A 19459-nucleotide genomic window follows, 5' to 3' on the forward strand; every position below is an offset into this window, starting at 1 on the left:
AGGCCCAGAAGAGCTTAGGGTGGTCACTCCAGATGACACTGGGCTCTGTTGGTGACAGTCCTATTGGCTTTTCTCACAGGAAAGTGAGATCTAAGGTCTAAGGTCTACTGGATGGTGAGAGCTTCTGCTCATGGAGCACCCGTCCTGACGGGGCATCTTGCAAGGTGTCTGTGGTCCCCATTTATAAAACCACGTGTAAGCATGCACTCTGTGCAGCAAAGCTAGCAGGTGGGAGTCCTGCGGCTGGAATGGAGCTGCATCTGACTCCTCACCCCTTGGCTTTTGCTCCAGCACCCGGCCTTTCCCATAAAGTATTAACCTGAAGAAATACTCTAAATAGCATCTAATCTAACACTTCAGACATTCAGTCTGAGAACTGGAAGTGTGGAGGGTAGTATCATTTTGGAGAAAGGATCAAAGGTAACTACAAATAATGATGTTTTCTTAACCTCTTATTTTGAAATAATTTGAGACTTACAGAAAAGTTGCAAAAGTAGTGTGAAGAATTCCCATTACCCTTCACGTGTATTCCTCACATGTTAACATTTTACCACATTTGCTTTTTTTCCCTTCTGAATAATTTGAGCGTATAGTTGCAGACGTGATGCCTAAATACTTGACTGTGTATTTCCTAGCAAACAATGGCATTCTGTCAGGTGACCACAGTACCCTAATCAAAATCAAGAAATTAACACTGATCAGAGTACATTTGGCCAATTGTCCCACTGAAGTCTTTTGTAGCAAAAGAAAAGAAAATGCTTTCTTGGTCTAGGAAAAGTCCAGGATCATTTGTGGCATTCAGTTGTCATGTTTGTTTAGTCTCATTTAATCTGTAACATTTTCTCAGCTCATGACCTTGGCACGTGAAAGAGTACAGGCCATTTATTTTGTAGAATTTTCCTCAGTTTGGGTTTGTCTGATGTATCCTCATGATTAGATCCTGGTTGTGCATTTGGGGGGCAGGAACCCCACAGAAGTGATGTGGTTCTTCCTGTGCATCCTCTCAGCAAGCGCCTGGCATTGAGGTGCCTCATTCCTGGGCAGGGGAACTGCCATCACCTGGTTCAGGTGGGGTCTGCCAGGCTTCTCCACTGTGAAGGTACTATTTTCCCCTTCATAATTATTAAGTATCTCGTGGGGAGATATTTTGAAACTATGTAATATTTCTGTTTCTCATTCAAACTTTTAGCAACTAGTTTTAACATCCATTGATGATTCTTGAGATAATTATCACTGTGATGGTTGCCAAATGGTGATTTTCTAATTCCATCATTCCTTCTACAGTAAGTAAGAGCTTTTCTTCTCCCCATTTACAAATAAATTGGACCTGGCATCACGCTAGAATTTATACTCTTTTGGCCAAACGTGGTAACACGTAAGTTCTGTGGGAGATGGTTGTTTTAAGTTCATGCTGTGCAAAAGCATTCCACGCTGAAGTTGCAATAGAAAGTGAAGGAACAGTCCAGCTTTGTACATGACACTCCACGCCCGGCCTCTTCTCTCACTTCCAGTGATGATGCTTTATTTCCTCCTGTGTCCTCCTGTATTTGCCATCACTTTGATCTTCTGTTTCCACCACAGAACTTTGCTTAGAAATGAAATGGTTTTGCTTGTTTGTTGTTGTTTTTTTTTTTTTTTTTTTGGTATGCGGGCCTCTCACTGCAGTGGCCTCTCCCGTTGCGGAGCACAGGCTCCGGACGCGCAGGCTCAGCAGCCATGGCTCACGGGCCCAGCCGCTCCGTGGCATGTGGGATCTTCCCGGACCGGGGCACGAACCCGTGTCCCCTGCATCGGCAGGCGGACTCTCAACCACTGTGCCACCAGGGAAGCCTTGTTGTTGTTTTTGTTTTGGGGTTTTTGGGGGGGGATTTTTTTTTGGTGGAGAATGTGGGCAGTGATTTTTTTTTAAGTGCTGTAAAAGTTATCAAGCATTGTAGCAGTGATTTTACCATCTGTCAGTTTAAGTGAGTGCTGTGTCAGAATCTTTTACTTACCAGTTAAATCCATGTGAAAAAAAAAATCTTCGGACAGAGAAAAAGGTGACCCAGAAGGAAACTTTGATGTGAGCAGCCATCATTGGTCTGTCAGTGTCTCCAGCTGGTCAGCCTGGTCGGACCCTTTCCTCACGGGGCCCCATGCCACACATGCGCTGCTGCTGCTGCCCCTTCCCATTTTCCTGAAGTCCCTCTGTAGGTTGTCATTGATGGTGTTCCTCCTTATACCCTCCTCCAGTGAACAGGGATGAAAAGGAAAAATAGCCCTTCCAGGAAGTTTGAGAAAAAAATGAGTATGTGATGCTGAGAATGGTTAGGGACTGAGTTACATTCAACTTCCTGATAGTTTCCATTCAGATTTTCACTTAATTAAGATCACATTGCATCAGTGTGTTTCTTGATTCGGAGGATACTTACAGGGTTTTGTTTGGATCTGCAGCCCAGCATTCTCAACCTCTGTTACTGTCCAGACCTTGGGAGACTTGGCTTTTCAAGCTCAAATTCTAGAGAAGTGGAAGTTTTATTGATTATATTAATTTGAATTTGAGGTTTGCTTCAGTTCCCAGTCCTTGTGACTGCTAGCAAATTTCCAGGAGTTGGAAAGAAGACTCTCAGAGAATCATTGGCATTGGTGAGCTCGGGTGTCTCTGGATCCTCCCTGACGGCTGGATTTTCTTACCGCAGGAGGACCTCCTGATGCAGGCAAGCAAAGAACATCTATGCACGGACCTCCCTGAAGATGGTCTGAGGAACAAAGGTATTTATTTCTCTCACATCTTTTCCTTCTTCCATTATTAAACACACAATTTTAGTTCACACTGGGAACGTGAGGATTTTAGGTCCCTGCCTTGCCAGATGGACTTCACTGTAGCAGCTCTTGATATCATTGCCCACGGACGTACTCGGAGGCCCCTGGTATGATAGAGCGATGCCTCATTTGTGACAAAAGTTTGCTTCCCACTTTTTCTATAATGAGTCCCCATTGACTGTGCGTTGAACCTTAATGCTGGTGTGAAATCTTTCATTTGACTTTATAAAGCTGCACTGCTGTGTGGAAGGGTTCATGTGGACGGGGAGGAACCACCGCTGGCTGTGTAGGGCATCCTGCTCTGTTCTCGTGGACGGCGTGTCCACTCCCGGTCACCATGAGAGTTTGCAGAACAGTTTCTCACTTCCGTTACCTCGTTTACTCCTCAAAACCATTGTTGAATATGGGCATCTGAGATACTGCCTTTAATTTGATTGATTGATTGATTGATTTGATTTGATTGAGGAAGAAGCCGAGGCCCAGAAGAGTGCTGAGCCAAGATTCTTCTCCCACTGCCCCAGGCTGAAAATAATCTTAGGCAACTTTAGCGAGGACTCTGTGTATCTATTTTATAATTAAGGTTAACAATGTAGAATAATCAAAACTGCAAAAAAAAAATTCAGCAAATATGTTTGTGTGAACATTTTGTTACTGTGATACAACGTCAGATTTGACTCTGCTTCTTGGCAGCCTGGACAGAAAAGGAAGCACAGACCATCCCTATGAGAAAGGACGCTTGTCCCAGTTTATCACCCTGCTTCCTGCTGCTGGAGATTCTCTCTGTGGCTCAAAGCCTTGGCTGTCCAGTAGAGAGTAAAGTTCTGAAGATGAGAAATGTTGCTTTGTGCATGTCTCACCCAGTCTCAGGGCTTTACTAGGGATGCAGTTTAGTGCCATCACCTGTACCCGCCTGGATCTTTTTTTTTCTTTTTTGGCGGTACACGGGCCTCTCACTGTTGTGGCCTCTCCCGTTGCGGAGCACAGGCTCCGGACACCCAGGATCAGTGGCCATGGCTCACAGGCCCAGCCGCTCCGCGGCATGTGGGATCTTCCCGGACCGGGGCACGAACCCGTGTCCCCTGCATCGGCAGGCGGACTCTCAACCATTGCGCCACCAGGGAAGCCCCCACCTGGATCTTTTTAGTGGGGCTCCAGTACTGGTATACTGAGTCGTAGGTGTGTTGGTGTATTTTCACCCACATCTTATCACAAAATTCACTATGTATGTTATGAACTACATTTAACTACTTTCATTTAACCACTGAATGGACCTTTTAAACAAGAGAACCAGAGTTATTTTCTATGACGAAATCTGCATTCTCAGACTTACCTGGGTACTCTCCACCTAAAAAGCTGGTCCCCACTGGACCTGGGTAAGTTGAGCTCTTCTGAAAAGTGTTCTTAGGTAAACTGCTCTGTGGCACTTTTCTTCCTGTCCTAATGCCATTCTTCTTTAGTGACTTAAATTGGTAAAATGAAATTGTTTTCCTCCCAAGCCATAGGGAAGGTTCTCAGGTTGATGTGGGGGAGCCTGGAAATGGCAGCTCTGCCTGACTTTTAGCAGCGATGGCCTAGTGCCCGACTGTGAGACGTTCTTCCATGCAGCCCCCGAGAACCTTGCAAGTTGGCCCTGTGTTACACTTGCGGGAACCAGCTCGGCTGTCCAGTGTCCCAGGCAGGCATGGCCAGGCAGAAAGGAGGGTTCTAAGCAGGCAGGTCTCCGCAGGAATTGAGCCCTGGGAGTGCGAGCAGGCCGTGCAGCTGCCACCACGGATTTGAGTTAAACAGATGCACATGCTCTACTGTCTTGTGACCAGCATTTCAGCTTGCTTTGCCAAGGTCAAGGTCAAACATTTACTAACTTACCATTTACTACAGAATTGAGAAGTAAATGATGTTTCTTGGAAATCTGGTTGTACTGTCTCTACAGGGGCCCCAGCGGCCAAAATTTTCACTCTGCCGTGGATTGTAGCTCCTAGTTTTAGGCATGTTAGATATTTTAAGTTTTCCTGATGGAAATCTAATGGATCCTTGCTACCTTTGTTGTGAGCGTTTGTACCGTTGAGCACTGTGCAAATTGCTATACATAGTTTTGTTTATACTAAGTTTTGCTTATTCTGAAATGGGGGCACCTCTGAGGTCAGTGTTCTGTAATAATTTATAAATTTGATGAGGGGTGAATTTGGGTCCCCCGTACTGAGCTATCTAGTAAGTGACCCTCTTACAGCTCCCTTCTCTGTGTTGTTTTTCCTTCTCTCTATAAATGTCCCGTTCACAGCACACTCTCAGGTTCACATGGGATTCCAGGCTTTTGAGGCTCTTTACAGTCGTTCTGTCTGCTGTGGTTCAGTGAAGTAAAATGAGAACACGATTGACTCTTTAATAAAAAGGACCTTTGTGTTAACCAAAAGGAGTCTTTAATTTGTAGAATGCTATTTTGCATATCATTCCCTATTTCTTGATTGCCGTAAGGCAGATCCGAGAGAAGCGGGCATGGGGACCAGTGCTGGGTGTTAGTCAAGAGGCCATTTCACAAGGGAAGAATGTCCCATCAGGCCCTCTGACTGTGCCTCTCCCTCCCTGCTGTTCTGAGTGTTAACCTGGCTGTTTCACCATAATTTTCTGTTCAATATTTTATAAAACTAATGTTATCAATTCTTTTTTCCTTGTAACTGGGCTTGATTGGGAAGGTTGCGTAAGAAAGATGGAATGGGCTCCAGGAAAAATACAAATATTAGTTCCCACTAATTACTGTGAGACTTAGTTCCCATAGTAACAGTCTCCGTTAAGGCTTATGTGGGAATCCTCTGAAATAGTAGGGTCACCAGAAATTGGAAGAGTGTTGAGGAAGTAAACTTTGATGCAGAGGTGAAAGCATCAAGGAGGGAAAAGCTACCTTATATAATTTTTGGAACTAGATAGTTTAAATTATTTAGAATAACTAAAGTTGAAAATCTTTTCATAGCCTCTATTTCTATTATGTGAATAAATTAAGCATTTTAAGGAGATGGAATGAACCTATCAATAAAGCCCTTAGGTGGTATATGCATTCAGATTCTTGGAGTTTACTGATCTGTTTGTATAGTTTGGAATTACTATCTCATGTTTTGTATTCCCTGTTTATGTCATTATGCTCCTATAATTTACATTTTGGGGAGTGGAAAGTTGAAAAATCAGCCAGTACCACACCCATTTAATAGGCTACAACGAGGAGGTGTAGACATTTGGGGAACTAGTTTTTCATTTTAAAAAAAATTAAGGTATAACTTACATATACTGAAATTCACCCTTGTTTTGGGTGTGTATATGGTTCTGTGAGTTTTGCAAAATACATACAATTGTGTAATCACAACTGTACCAGCACAATCAAGAAATAGAACATTTCCATCATGCAGCAATCTCTTGCAGGCCCCTTTCATAGTCGGTCCTTGCCACCCCCAGCCCTTGGCAACCACTTATCCATGTTATTTCCCTATCGTTTTGACTTTTCTAGAATGCCCTATACACGTAATCATGCGGGGGAAGTCTGTGAGCCTGACTTTGTTCATTTAGTGTAGTGCATTTACAATTAATCCACAGTGCTGTGTGTATCGTAGCTCATTGCTTCTTACATCTGAAAGGTATCCTGTCGTCTAGTCGTATCACGATTTATCTGCTTCTCATTCGAGGGAAATTTGAGTTGTTTCCAGTTTTGGTAATTATGCATAATGCTGCGGTAAACACTTTCATACAAGTTTTTTTTTTTTTTAATTTACTTTCATTTATTTATAGTTTATTTTGGCTGCGCTGGGTCTTAGTTGTGACATGCAGACTTCTTAGTTGCAGCATGCATGCAGGATCTAGTTCCCTGGCCGGGCCCCCTGCACTGGGAGCATGGAGTCTTACCCACTGGACCACCAGGGAAGTCCCTTGTACAAGTTTTTGTGTGAACTTGAGTTGTCATTTCACCTGGGCAAATACCTAGGCTTGGGACTTCTGGGTCATTTGGGAAGTATGTGTTTAATTTTACAAGAAATTACCAAACTGTTTTCCGGGGTGCTTGTACCCTTTTTTATTCCCACCAGCAATATATAAGAGTTCCAGGTGAGGAGTTGAATGCTATCTCATTGTTTGTTGACTTATCTGGAATTCAGAAAGCCAGGTGTCCAGTGGGCAGTACAAGCATAGGAGGTGACGGAACTTATAGGGCTCTCTGCCGCAATCCTACCACCAGTAGGCAGCCTTTGTGAACCTCCACCAGAGAGCTTCCTTTTATAAGGCATTTCAACATTGCTAACCCATTACACATCTTTCCAAGGACAAGATGCAGGATAAACCAAAAGTTACGTCATATTTAGTTTCCATGTCTAGCCACTTAAATTTTGATCCAGGAAAATGTTGTCATGGAAATGCTATTGAATCTTTGTCAACCTCCAGCATGTCTATCCTGAAGTAGGGTCATTTGGAGATAACACCAAAAAGGTGTCTGAGTTTTCTGATGTAACTTTTATTATAATTGGAGTATGAGCACTTTTTGAAAAAACAATTTCATGGAGATATAATTTATAGACAATAATTTTCACCCATTTAAAGTGTATACTTCAATAATTTAATTTTTATCACTTCCCAAGGAAACCTTGTACCTGTTAGCAGTCATTCCCCATCCCCACATACCCCCAGCCTCCTCCAGTCACTAATCTACTTGTGTCTCTGTAGATATGCCTGTTCTGGACACTGTATAAATGAGACCTTACAACATATGGTCTTTTTGGTTTTGTTTTGTTTTGGCTGCATCCTGCAACTTGCAGGATCTTAGTTCCCTGACTAGGGATCGAACCCGGACCCCAGCAGTGAAAGTGCCGAGTCCTAACCACTGGACCACCAGGGAATTCCCAAAATGTTCCAATTTCTCCACATCCTTTATCAGTTATATTTTATTTATTTTTGGCTGCATCGGGTCTCGGTTACTGCACGCGGGCTTTCTCTAGTTGTGGCAAGCGGGGGCTACTATTCCGTGTGATGTGCGGGCTTCTCATTGCAGTGGCTTCTCTTGTTGCGGAGCACAGGCTCCAGGCTCATGGGCTTCAGTAGTTGTGGCATGCGGGCTCAGTAGTTGTGGTGCATGGGCGTAGCTGCTCTGCAGCATGTGGGATCTTTCCAGGCTAGGGCTTGAACCTGTGTCCCCTGCATTGGCAACCGGATTCTTTAACCACTGTGCCACCAGGGAAGCCCCCAACAGTTATCTTTTGTTTTCTTTTGAATAATAGCCATTTTAATGGGTGTGAATTGACATCTCATTGTGGTTTTGATCTTCATTGCTCTTATGACTAATGATGTTGAGCATCTTCTTGTGTGCCTATTACCGTTCATATGTCTTTGGGAAAATGCTTATTCAAGTCCTTTTCCCTTTTGTTTTTCTTTTTTAAAAAACTAATAATTTTATTTGTAAAGCAGTGTAGGATTTACAGAGAAATTGAGCAGATGACACAGAGGGTTTCCATCCCAACCTTCACTCCCCTCCCCACCCCACGCCCTCCCACGCCCCCCCCCACCGTTTCCCCTATTGTTAACGTATCAGTATTGTATATTTGTTACAGCTCATGAACCAGTGTTGTTATACAGTTCATAGTTTATTCTGATTCCCTTACTTTTTCCCTAATGTCCTCTTTCTGTTCTAGGGTTCCATCTAGGATCCCACCTCACATTTAGTCCTCTTAACCCCTTAGGCTCCTCTTGGCTATGATGGTTTCTCACACTTTCTTATTTTGGGTGATGCTGAGAGTTTTGAAGAATGCTGGTCGAGTGTATTGTAGAATGCCTCTCCATTGGGGTTTGTCGGATGTTTTTCTCATTAAGACTAGGGTTATTTATGGGTTTGGGAGAGGAAACTCCCACAGGTAAAGTGCCACTTTCATCACATATCAAGGGTACTTACTATAAACGTGAAGTGGTGTTTGTAAGGTTACTCCCCCTCCCCCTTTCCATACTGTCAGCTCTTTGGAAGGAAGTCACTATGTACAGACAACACTTGAGAAATGGGGAGCTCTGCTCCCTCTGCCTATTTTTAAATTAGACTTTTTGTCTTTTTATTGTTTAGTTGTAAGACTTCTTTATATATATTAAGTACATATCCCTTATCAGATGGTTGATTTGCAAATATTTTCTCCCCACCAGTGGTTTGTCTTTTTGCTTCTTGATTTTTTTTTTGCTTCTTGATTTTTTTGTCTTTTTGCTTCTTTTTGCTTCTTTTGTGCTTCTTGAAGCACAAAAGTTTTGGGACTTCCCTGGCGATCCAGTGGTTAAGATTTCAGTTCCACTGCAGGGGGTGTGGGTTCAATCCTTGGTCGGGGAATTAAGATCCCACATGCCACATGGCACGGCCAAAAATTTTTTTTTAATTAAAAAAAAATGTTTAAAAAGCACAAAAGTTTTAAATTTTTTTAAATTGATTAATTTAACTTTTTTTAAAAAAAATTGAGGTCTAGTTGATTTACAATATTATTTTAGTTTCAAGTATAAAAAGTTTTTAGTTTTGATGGAGTCCAGCTTATCAGTCTTCCTTTTTTTAATCACTTGTGCTTTTGGTTTCTTAGCTAAGAAATCATTACCTGGGACTTTCCTGGTGGCACAGTGGTTGAGAATCTGCCTACCAATGCAGGGGACACGGGTTCGAGCCCTGGTCTGGGAAGATCCCACATGCTGCGGAGCAGCTAAACCCATGCACCACAACTACTGAGCCTGTGCTCTAGAGCCCTTGAGCCACAACTACTGAGCCCGAGTGCCACAACTACTGAAGCCTGTGCGCCTAGAGCCCACGCTCTGCAACAAGAGAAGCCACCCAATGAGAAGCCCGTGAATCGCCATGACTAGAGAAAAGCCCACATGCAGCAACAAAGACCCAAGGCAGCCAAAAATATAAATAAATAAATAAATTTTTAAAAAAGAAAGAAAGAAATCATTATCTAACACAAAGTCATGAAGATTTACTCTTGTGTTTTGCTTGTAAGAGTTTATTATAGTTTCAGCTCTTACATTTAAGTTTATGATCAACTTTGAGTTGATTATTTCGTGTGATGTGAGCTAGGGTTCAAATTTATTCTTTTGCATGTGGATATCCACTTTTTCCAGGACCATTTGTTGGAAAGGTATTCTTTTTGGTCCCTTTGTCAGAAATCAGTTAACTGACTATAAATGTTAGAGTTTGTTTCTGGACCCGGGGTTCTGCTGCATTGATCTTTATGTCTCCCCAGCGCCAGGGCCACACGGACTTGATTATTGTAGCTTTGTAGTAAGTCGGTTTTTTTTTTTTTTTTTTGCGGTACGCGGACCTCTCACTGTTATAGCCTCTCCCGCTGCGGAGCACAGGCTCCGGATGCGCAGGCTCAGCAGCCATGGCTCACAGGCCCAGCCGCTCCACGGCATGTGGGATCTTCCCGGACCGGGGCACGAACCCGTGTCCCCTGCATCGGCAGGCAGACTCTCAACCACTGCGCCACCAGGGAAGCCCTGTAGTAAGTTTTTAAAGCAGGAATTATGAGTCTTCCAGCTTTGTTCTTCAAGATTGTTTTGGCTGTTACGTGTCCGTTGCATTTTCATACCAGTTTTAGGATGTTTGTCAATTTCTGAGAACACAAGCACCATTAAGCAGTTATCATAGAACTACAAATCCAGGATCTTCAGCTGAGGTCATGAAACTCCTGTGCTTCTTAAGTGGGCACATACCTCACAGAATACACATTTCACCCTCCAGTGTACCTAATACTTCTAACACCTTCCCTCATTTAATTCTTCTTTCTGCTAACATCTGTATGTACCTGCCAGTCTCCAGGGTCACGGTTGGGTACTGAGTACACAGCGATCATTATGATCCAGTTTCTGCCCTCACATACCTCCAGTCTCATGGAGCTGATAAATGAGACACATAATTGAGAAACAGCCTTACAGAGGCTTTGATAGAGATGTTGTGCAAGGGAGTGAAGTTCCAGGGGAGTGGTTCGCACTCACTAAGCGTGGACTCCGTCTGGCACTTCTGACAGTTTTACCTGTCAGAAGTAATGGACAGGTCACCGACTCATCTAATCTTTACAAGTCCTGTGATGTGGATACTCTTTTTCTCCCACATTACAGATGAGTACCCAGGTCAGTGTTCCATGGCCTTTTGAAAACTTACTAATAAATAGAAAACTTTCTTAAAGGCTCCTTTAAAGTTCTTTGTGATTTCACAATAAATGTGATTAAAAACAAGCCAAAAGAGTAGGCAGAGTATCATTTTGCTTTCGTGCTGTCCACAACCCCTCTTCCCCACCTGCTCCTCTGCTCACCACCTGGGAAGTAGCTGCTCCCCGGCCTCCCCACTAAGACTGGACGTGTGGAAAACAGGCGGTCTTCCAGCAGGTGGGGGCTCTAAGCGTGAATCTTGCCTTAAGTGCCTTGCACAGTAAATGGTTTGGGGTTGGATGAAGAGTTTTAGTGTTTTCCTGAGTAGATATAGTGAGGGATAGGACTAGTGTGGTGAGGGGAGTGGGGGAGGGGCCAGAATATACATGACCGGTTTCGTGAATGCTGCTGCGTCCAGCAGAGAGACATAGTAAAACCATTTGGAGTATTTTGCTTAGAAATTCATGAATAGGTTAGAATTGTCTGCTATGATATGGAAAGTGGGTCAGTTTCAAAGATAAATACTCAGTGGACCATTAGGATTTCAAGGCTGCCTTTTGTCAGTGATTGGTAGCTTTGCACACTTGTGGAATGCAGCACACATTTATGTATCTAGTATTTGGTGACTCTGAGTATTTCTAAATGCTGTGTCCTAGCCTAGTTTTTAAGTTTATCATTTAAGCTATTCTCAGATTCAGTAAAATAAGAATCAGAGAGAGCAGAACAAAGGAAAAACACTTCTCCTTTATATGGCAGGCACTGTACCAGGTGGTTTGTTTGTTTGTTTGTTTTGCGGGACGCGGGCCTCTCACTGTGTGGCCTCTCCCGTTGCGGAGCACAGGCTCCGGACACGCAGGCTCAGCGGCCATGGCTCATGGGCCCAGCTGCTCCGTGGCATGTGGGATCTTCCCGGACCGGGGCACGAACCCGTGTCCCCTGCATCGGCAGGCGGACTCTCAACCACTGCGCTACCAGGGAAGCCCCCAGGTGGTATTTTATATGTATCATTTAATTTAATCCTCAGAGTAACACTGAGGTAAGTATACTTACCCTCTTTTTACAAAGGAGACTCAGAGAGGTGGGTGACATCACAGAGCCCAGCTGGCTTGCCTTCAGAGTCACTGCTCTTTCTCTCGAAATTGCTGCTCTCAGAACTAGTTAAGAAATGGCCAGGGAAGCCCTAGGAAGACATTATTAATAGCATTTGCTGATGTCACCCAACTGTAGTCATTTATTAACTTCACAAATATTTATTGAGTGCTATTACATACCAGGTATTATGCTAGACAGTAGGGAGGTGGAGAGACTAAAACAAACTTGATCTTTCCCCTCGTGGAGCTTATGTTCTAGTGGGAATTAGATTTGTAGATGGATTTGCATTTTGCTTTATCTGCTTAATGCAGGTGTCCTGTTATGTACATGCATGTATACGTACATGCATATACACATTTACATTTACGTTAATGTGAATAGCTTCGGGTTTGTTTTCTGTAAAGAGAGAAGGATGAAAAATCTTTTGTAGATTAGCACGTTTGGGGAACTTCTTTATATTACATCGTGTGCCTAGAATTTCAGAGAAACTCTGTGCAGTAAACTCCTTCTTTATGAATGTGTTTATATTCTGCTTAGAAAGGTTTTTTGTTTGTTTTTTAACATTTTGTAACGGAAAATTTCACATTTATTCAGCAGTGGAAAGGAGAATGTATTAAACCGCTGTGTACCTATCACTTACCTTCAATAATTACCAACTAATGACCAGTCCTGTAGGGAGGCAAGCGTTGCAGGTAATTGGGTGCAAGACTAATATTCAACTTAAAGAGTAATCTCTTTTACATAGGTTTTATGTATAACTGTTCTTTGTCAAAGAGATAATTTTATCTATTGTTTACTCAAGTGTTAAGAAGATGGGCATTTAGTAATATAAGCTATTTTATTGTGAGTCTACTTTATTAATGCTTTAGGATGGAAGCTTCCTAAGATCTGAATTAGGCATATGTCTCCCCATTATATTCATTTGTCCAGCTAGGTAAGTGCATTTAAGTAAGTAACATTTAAAGAAAGGCATTTGTTCAGAGTAACCTCTTTCTTCCAGGTACTCTTTTGGCCCTCTGTCATATTTTGCAGAGAAGAACAGGCCAATGGTATTGTAACACTAACTTTGCAATTCTCTTTGTGAGTTGGGTCTTTTTTGTTGCTGCCGTTTGGTGCATGATTAAATTTATGATGATATAGCAAATGGTTTGTTTCTTTTAATGATTACATATTGATTTGGATTTCTTTCTCTTGTGCAGAAGGAAATGTACAAATTACAGCTGAAACTCTGCTAAAATCTACTGAGGAAGTACAAGGTATGAAGGTCAGTGGGACTAAGACGGATAATAATGAAGGACATGAGAATGGCCATGTAAGTAAAGGTCTCTCAGCTGGGTGCAGCGGATACCCAGAAATAGACAAAATCACGACCAGTGGTGAGGTTTCAGAGACTAGCACATTAGTTTCCCTAGAGCCTTTAAACTCTGTGGACCCTGGATTAATAGAAGCAACTAAAGAAAAAGAATGTGAAGAACTAAAAACCTGTCCTCCTTGGTTGTCATTATTACCAGGGAAGAGTGCCATTTCCAAAGTGGACGATGGAAAGGAAGAGTTGTGTACATTAAAACTTGTCTGTGAAGCAGATGACAATCGCCAACAGGTTCCTGGCCACCGTAGTGAGAGACACAGTTCTGCACATGGTAGTCCCAAAGCCATGAGAAAGGTGGTTATTGTAGAACCCTTAGAAGAAAATTCTGAAGTTTCACATTTCACATCATGTTTGTCTGGTCCAGAATCCAGAACAACATCCTCAGAAAAGTGTGGTTTTGATGGTGATAGCTTGCCAAAGGGATCTGCTAAAAAGACAGACAGTTCCTGTTTTGATGGGGACGATCAAAGCAAGAACTTGGCTTCTAGAGAAGAAAATGAACAGCCTTTGAACCCCAGGAGTGAAAGAGAGGAACTGTTTTTTGTTAATGCCAGGCAAGCAGAAGAGGATGCTAGTGGTCACTATTCTGGAAAAAAAGAGGCTGTTGACTTCCCCAAAGAAAATATCCACCATCACTACTGCCCTCACGGCAGTATCCGTACAGACTGCTCTAGTTCTTTAATGCCCAATTCTTTTACTGAAGCCACGGAAATAATGTTTAAAAAAAATGATTTAAAAATCACTTTAGACATTCAAGATAACTTGGCAAATCATGAGGACCATAGAGGAACTTTTGCTAATATAAGCTATCCAGGCACACACTCTGAAGAGAACCATTTTTCCTTCTCGATGCAGATTGAAGAGCCAGAACAGACAACCACTATAGAGCCTGGTATGTTAAGGGAAAAGATTTACAGTAAAGACTCTGACTCCTTAGTCAGCACCCAGAGAAATCTGGAAGGCAGCACCCAGTTAAATGAAGCATCACATGATGGATTTCTGATTGAAAGAAAATCCCCTGTGAGTTTAATGCCAGAGGACCAGATAAGTTCTATAAATGAGGTGTTGAAACCCAAGAAAGACATTGCTCCGTTACTGCCAGCCCTAGAATTTGATGACAGACCTGAGTCAGAAATAGCTGTACAGAACTCCCAGGACGATGGTCCCCATTTAGAGAAACAGAGCGCTGCATGGGAGGTGAATGAACTTCCTCATGCCAACGAACTAGTTGTAAACAAAATAGGAAGTGAATGTGTTTTAAATCAAGTGTCCCTTAATTCTCAAAACCATGCGAAGTTGCCAACTGACAAAGAGATGCCTGTAGCAGCGAGCGTGGGCTCCCGACAGAGCCAGCACCCTCCGTCAGAGGATGGAGCAGATGTCACTGCTGGTACCCAGACTGTTCCTGTAAAGACAAAAATGAAAGACATCTCTCCACCAGGTGACAGAACCTGTGGTGCCTCTTCAAACAATCCCACCTTAAACAGCAAATCAGAAAGCCTAGAAAGAAAAACTGAAACAGCTGATTCAGGAGCAGAAGGTCTGCATTCCAGACTTCTCTCAAATCAGAAAGAAGCAGCAGGCTTGCCTCAAGAGGTCTCTGCCATGGAATGTCAAAGCATTCAATCTCGGGATCTCTCTAGCTGCCCTTGTGTAAGAAAAAACGTCCCAGAGGAGAGCGCGTGTTCTGCCCATGCTGCCCTGGAGCCCAGCGAAACCATCCTGGGAGTTGAGAACTGTCTGATAACCAAGTATGAAAATGCATTTCAGCACAGCGATCACCGCCCCCAAGGGAGAGAAGCCTCCGTGGAAAGTTGCATCCATAAAGTGAGTTGTACATCGGCGGAAAGTGAGCCAGATGGGGGAGAAACTGAAGGCAGGCTTCCAGGAGGTAAGATCAGAAACGAAATGACGGCAGGCATGTTAAATAGTGAAGCTCCAAACAGGACCATCCACTCCACCTGTCACATCCATCCCAGCGAGGAAGGGCTAGAAGAAGAAGAACAGGACACACCCAAAGAGACTGTGTTTTGTAAACATAACATCTGTGATTGTGCCGCACAGGAATTAAACCAACCTGCAAACATTCCAAGTCCTGAAAAATTGCTGGACCAGTTTCCTACTGTTATGTTCCCCAGTGTTAAAAACATGAACCAAGCAGCTGAAACTCCTGAGCAGAAGGCAGATGAAGCACTCGGCTGCCAGAGTAACCCAAACAGATCCAATGAATGCAGAAGTGAAGATAACCCAGCTAAGGAGACACTAGGCAGCGACCAGAGAGAGGTGGTCGCAATACCTAATGGAGAGGTGAGCCATAGCCTGAAGGATCTGCCAGTTGGTTCAGGCAATAACAGCTCATCGTCTGGTGGAAGCCTGAAGAAAGGGGCCTTTGAAAGGATTTCTGGTTGTGAGGAGCCCATAGACGGTATGGCAGACATGGTCTCCACAGGCTGTAGTGTTAAGGACACAGAAGGCGTTCTGGACATAAGGGCGTCTAGTACTCTTGATGGGGGTGCAAGGCAGGATGGGCCAGTGTTAAAGGAAACCTCAAGGAGTGTGCTGTCACAAAGAGGAGAGCCTATTGCTGCATTTATGGGAAGGATGGACCAGGATTCAGATTCCCAAGATGCTGCTTCCTCGACAGCAGACTCTCTCGAAATTAAAAAATCACGTGAAGAGAAAGTATGCAGATTGTTAAAAGACTGTGAAATGGAAGTGTGTCCAGACTCTTGTGCCCCTGAGACAGGGTCTGTGGCAGATCATAAACCAAATGTAAGAGTATTGGATAGAATAAATGTGTCTTTAAATTATATTCATCTTGAACAGCAAGCTAAAGAAGCATCTCTGAGAGAAACACAAGGAATGATTGAAGGATCAAGACTAGAAATAAATTCTGAGCACGACAAGGGAAATGCCATTGGAATTTCCTCAGAAGAACTGACATCTTCTGGACACCAAGATGAGAACTCTGTTCCCCCGGGAAGCCTGAAATCCACTGAGATAATTCCTTTGTATCCGTTGTCTCAAGAAAAATCAGAAACAATTATGAATAGTGAGGAAACTGACCTGAAAAACCTTTTTAAACCAAAAGATGGTGAAATGCCCTGTGAGAATGTAAAGGACTGCATGGTCCTGCCTGAGATGAAAGGAAGAGCACCAAGGGATAAGAGTAATCCTAGCAAAGAAAGCGGCACAGCCCTCATTGCGGAAAGTTCGCCTTTGACGATGGAAACAGAAGCCGAAGTGAAAAGAGAAGAAACTACAGAACACCAGAGGGGACCACGGGGTCAGTTTCCTGCTGTGGGGGAGTCCGAAGAGATGACTGTCAGAGAAGGTGTTCATGGTGATAACATGAGCCAGGTGTCTCAGACCCATCTTAAACCCCCGAGGGTGCTGCGTGTTGCTGAGGACCAACAGAGCCAGAAGGTTTCGGACTACAAGGAAGAGGAACAGATGCATCAAAAAGAAGCACATGCAGCTTTGGAACGATGCACATCATCTAATATGTTGTCAGATGAGGCGCAAAGTAAGAGCCAACCTAAGGATTGCAAAGCTGAGCCCACCGTGGTGAAAAATATCACCCTAGCAAAGCCAGCCACAGGCGGCGACACTGCTGCAGGGTTTCAGAAGCTGAAAGACCCAAAGGAGGAAAGCTTGTGTCGCCCATCAAAAAAGGACATTGAGTCCTGCGCAGGCCCTTGCCTCCATGATGTCCCCCGGAAAGCACAAGACCCCAACTCCGCTGGGCGTGATGAGCTACACGGTGCCTTTGGGAACACTTCACATCAGAAAGGAGTGCTTCCCTTAAAGAAGCAGCCCCACCGAACGTGTAAGAAAGTTTCCTGCCAGGAGCTAGTCAACATGGGGAGGAAAATAAGTAAAATCAGAAATTCTACATTTTTAAAGAGCTCCTCTGAAACCATCCCCACAAACGCATACAGATTTCTCAGTTCACATACTGTGTCTGCACCCACGCAACTGGAACCTGAAACAGCCCCTGCCAGGAGCCTTGTTAGCCACGTACCAAAGCAGAAGGCCACTCCAGGCCAGCCCTCGCGTAGCCTGAATGTTCGGAAGCCTACCAAAGAATCAGCCTTATTCAGCAAGCTGTCCATCCTTGCCTCCAGACTGGCCCCAGCCACGAAGACCCAGAAGCTGCGGTATCGGCGGTGTTCCTCTGACCTTCTTCCAGTGGCTAAAAGCTACAAGAGGCTCAGATACAAAAGGCTCCTGGATGGGTTTTCCTACAGCACAACACAGCTGAATCCATGGTTGGCACATAGTGATTGGGACAGGAGGCCTAACAGTAAACCCTTGACGCTTTATTCGCTCGAAGCCATCAAAATGAGCTTCATAGATTTGAGCGACAAGATGCCATCCCTGTTGTTTGGTTCCGAAATCTTCCCAGTATCCTTTCACGTGAAGTCGGGCTCCGAGTGCGGGACCGAGTCCCCAAGGACTTTTCCCGAGCACTGTGCACCCGCGAGGCTCGCCTTAGGAGAGGCCCGCCGGTGCCCGTCTTCACCTCCCAAGTGGACCTTCTCTTTCTTCTTGGCCCACGACTGCCCTGGGGTGGCCATGTTCAGGGAAGACCCTGGCCTGTACTGTCAAGCAGGCGCCCAGCCTCCACTGCAGCCTCCAGTTCCTCTCCAAGACCATGGAGCCACCACCATAGTCCAGACCAGAGCGGGCTGCTCCGTCCTTGGCCTTCACACACTCCTAGCACTTTGTTCCCCAGGATGTTACCGAATCTGGACCAAAAAACGGAGCTGCTCTAGCCACATGCCCACCATGCAGAGGCTCTTCCTGACCCAGTTTACCCAGGGTCTGAAAGGGTTACGGTCTCCCACCTCCATAGCAGACAAGGTCTTCTGTTCTCTGCCCTACTCGGTGGGCCGAGTCCTGTCCATTTGGAGCCAGCACGGGCCTTCTGCCTGCCCCTTCGAAGTCTCTGCTCTTGATTCCTCTCACAGCAAGCGGCAGCCACCTCTGGGCACCATGAGCAGGTAAAATCCGTCCCCTGTTCTTTGCTGAAGTCCCATGTTTGCATCCTACCATTGGGGGGAGGAAAGGGCGCTCCTGAAAATTCAGGGCACAGAGTCTGTGCCTGCCATTTCCTGTTTATTGCCCAATCTCTGCTAGGAACATGCAGCAGTAATTCTGAAGTGTAGCCCCCTCTAATTTTCCTGAAGGGTCTAGATTTCTTGCAGAACCCTTTATTTTGTACCTTCCTTTGTTCTGTCCATTTAATTCTGTGAACCATTAAATCTTGAATCTCTCCTTTTCTCCTCTTGCTCTCACCTTGCAAAGAACATATCCCATTACTATAAGTAGTGACTTGTGACTTGTAACTATTACTTGTTCACAAGGTATTATAACAGCCTGCACCTAACTCAGTGGTTGGTGTGTAAAGGATACAGAAGAAATACTTTTTAAATAAACTAATTAATTACATAGGCATCACCAAATCTAGTTTAGGAATCTATGTGTTTCTTTCTGGAGCAGGGAAGCTTCAGAGATTGGTGTTTACATATTAATAGCTATAGAATTTATAGAATTTTAAGTGAACTGGAAAAGAGTTCTTGTGGTTTGACCACTGAGAATAGTTGAAAATAATTTCACCAATATCATTTTACCTTCTAATAGGAAATGAGAGAAGAAAAAGAATTTGGGAGTTACATCCCTGAAGATCTGCTTTAGGCATAATAGTTAAATCCTCCTATTTGTAATCCTCTAGATAAACAGAAACTTTAAACATCATTTGGTTTGCCCTTATCATTGCTGTAGTTTAAAACTTCAACACCAAAAAAGCCTTAAAATTCCAAACGGCCTGGGAGAGGCCTTGTTGTTTGTGTGTCTGGGCAGAGTCTCTCATGCAGAATCATTCTGTCATTGAAAAGCTTCTGGGGCATACTGTGAAGTTACCCAGCATCTTAGCAGAAAACTAACTAAATAAAAGAGCTTCAGAAAGGCACCCCAGAACCTGAATGTGGCTGATTGTGAGTCTTGTCCTGTAGGAAAACAGGAAAATGTTCACTTCTTATCAGGCAGCCATAAAAA

General features: G+C 44.0%; 1 protein-coding gene across 5 annotated transcripts in view; it reads left to right on the forward strand.

Annotated features, from left to right (window-relative positions):
* Positions 1 to 19459, forward strand: part of PRR14L (proline rich 14 like) — a 57182-nt gene that overhangs the window by 16787 nt on the left and 20936 nt on the right. For all 5 annotated transcript variants that reach the window (XR_004040472.2, XM_060310241.1, XM_030860894.2 and 2 more), the window contains 2 exons: positions 2679 to 2751; positions 13230 to 18405. Coding sequence is in view for 4 of the 5 variants with exons in the window: in XM_030860894.2 (XP_030716754.2) it covers positions 2679 to 2751; positions 13230 to 18405 (5249 nt within the window). In the remaining variant the exon portion in view is untranslated. The remainder of the gene's footprint in view (positions 1 to 2678; positions 2752 to 13229; positions 18406 to 19459) is intronic.

This window comes from Globicephala melas, chromosome 13, assembly GCF_963455315.2.
Source record: "Globicephala melas chromosome 13, mGloMel1.2, whole genome shotgun sequence".
Lineage (NCBI taxonomy): Eukaryota > Metazoa > Chordata > Mammalia > Artiodactyla > Delphinidae > Globicephala > Globicephala melas.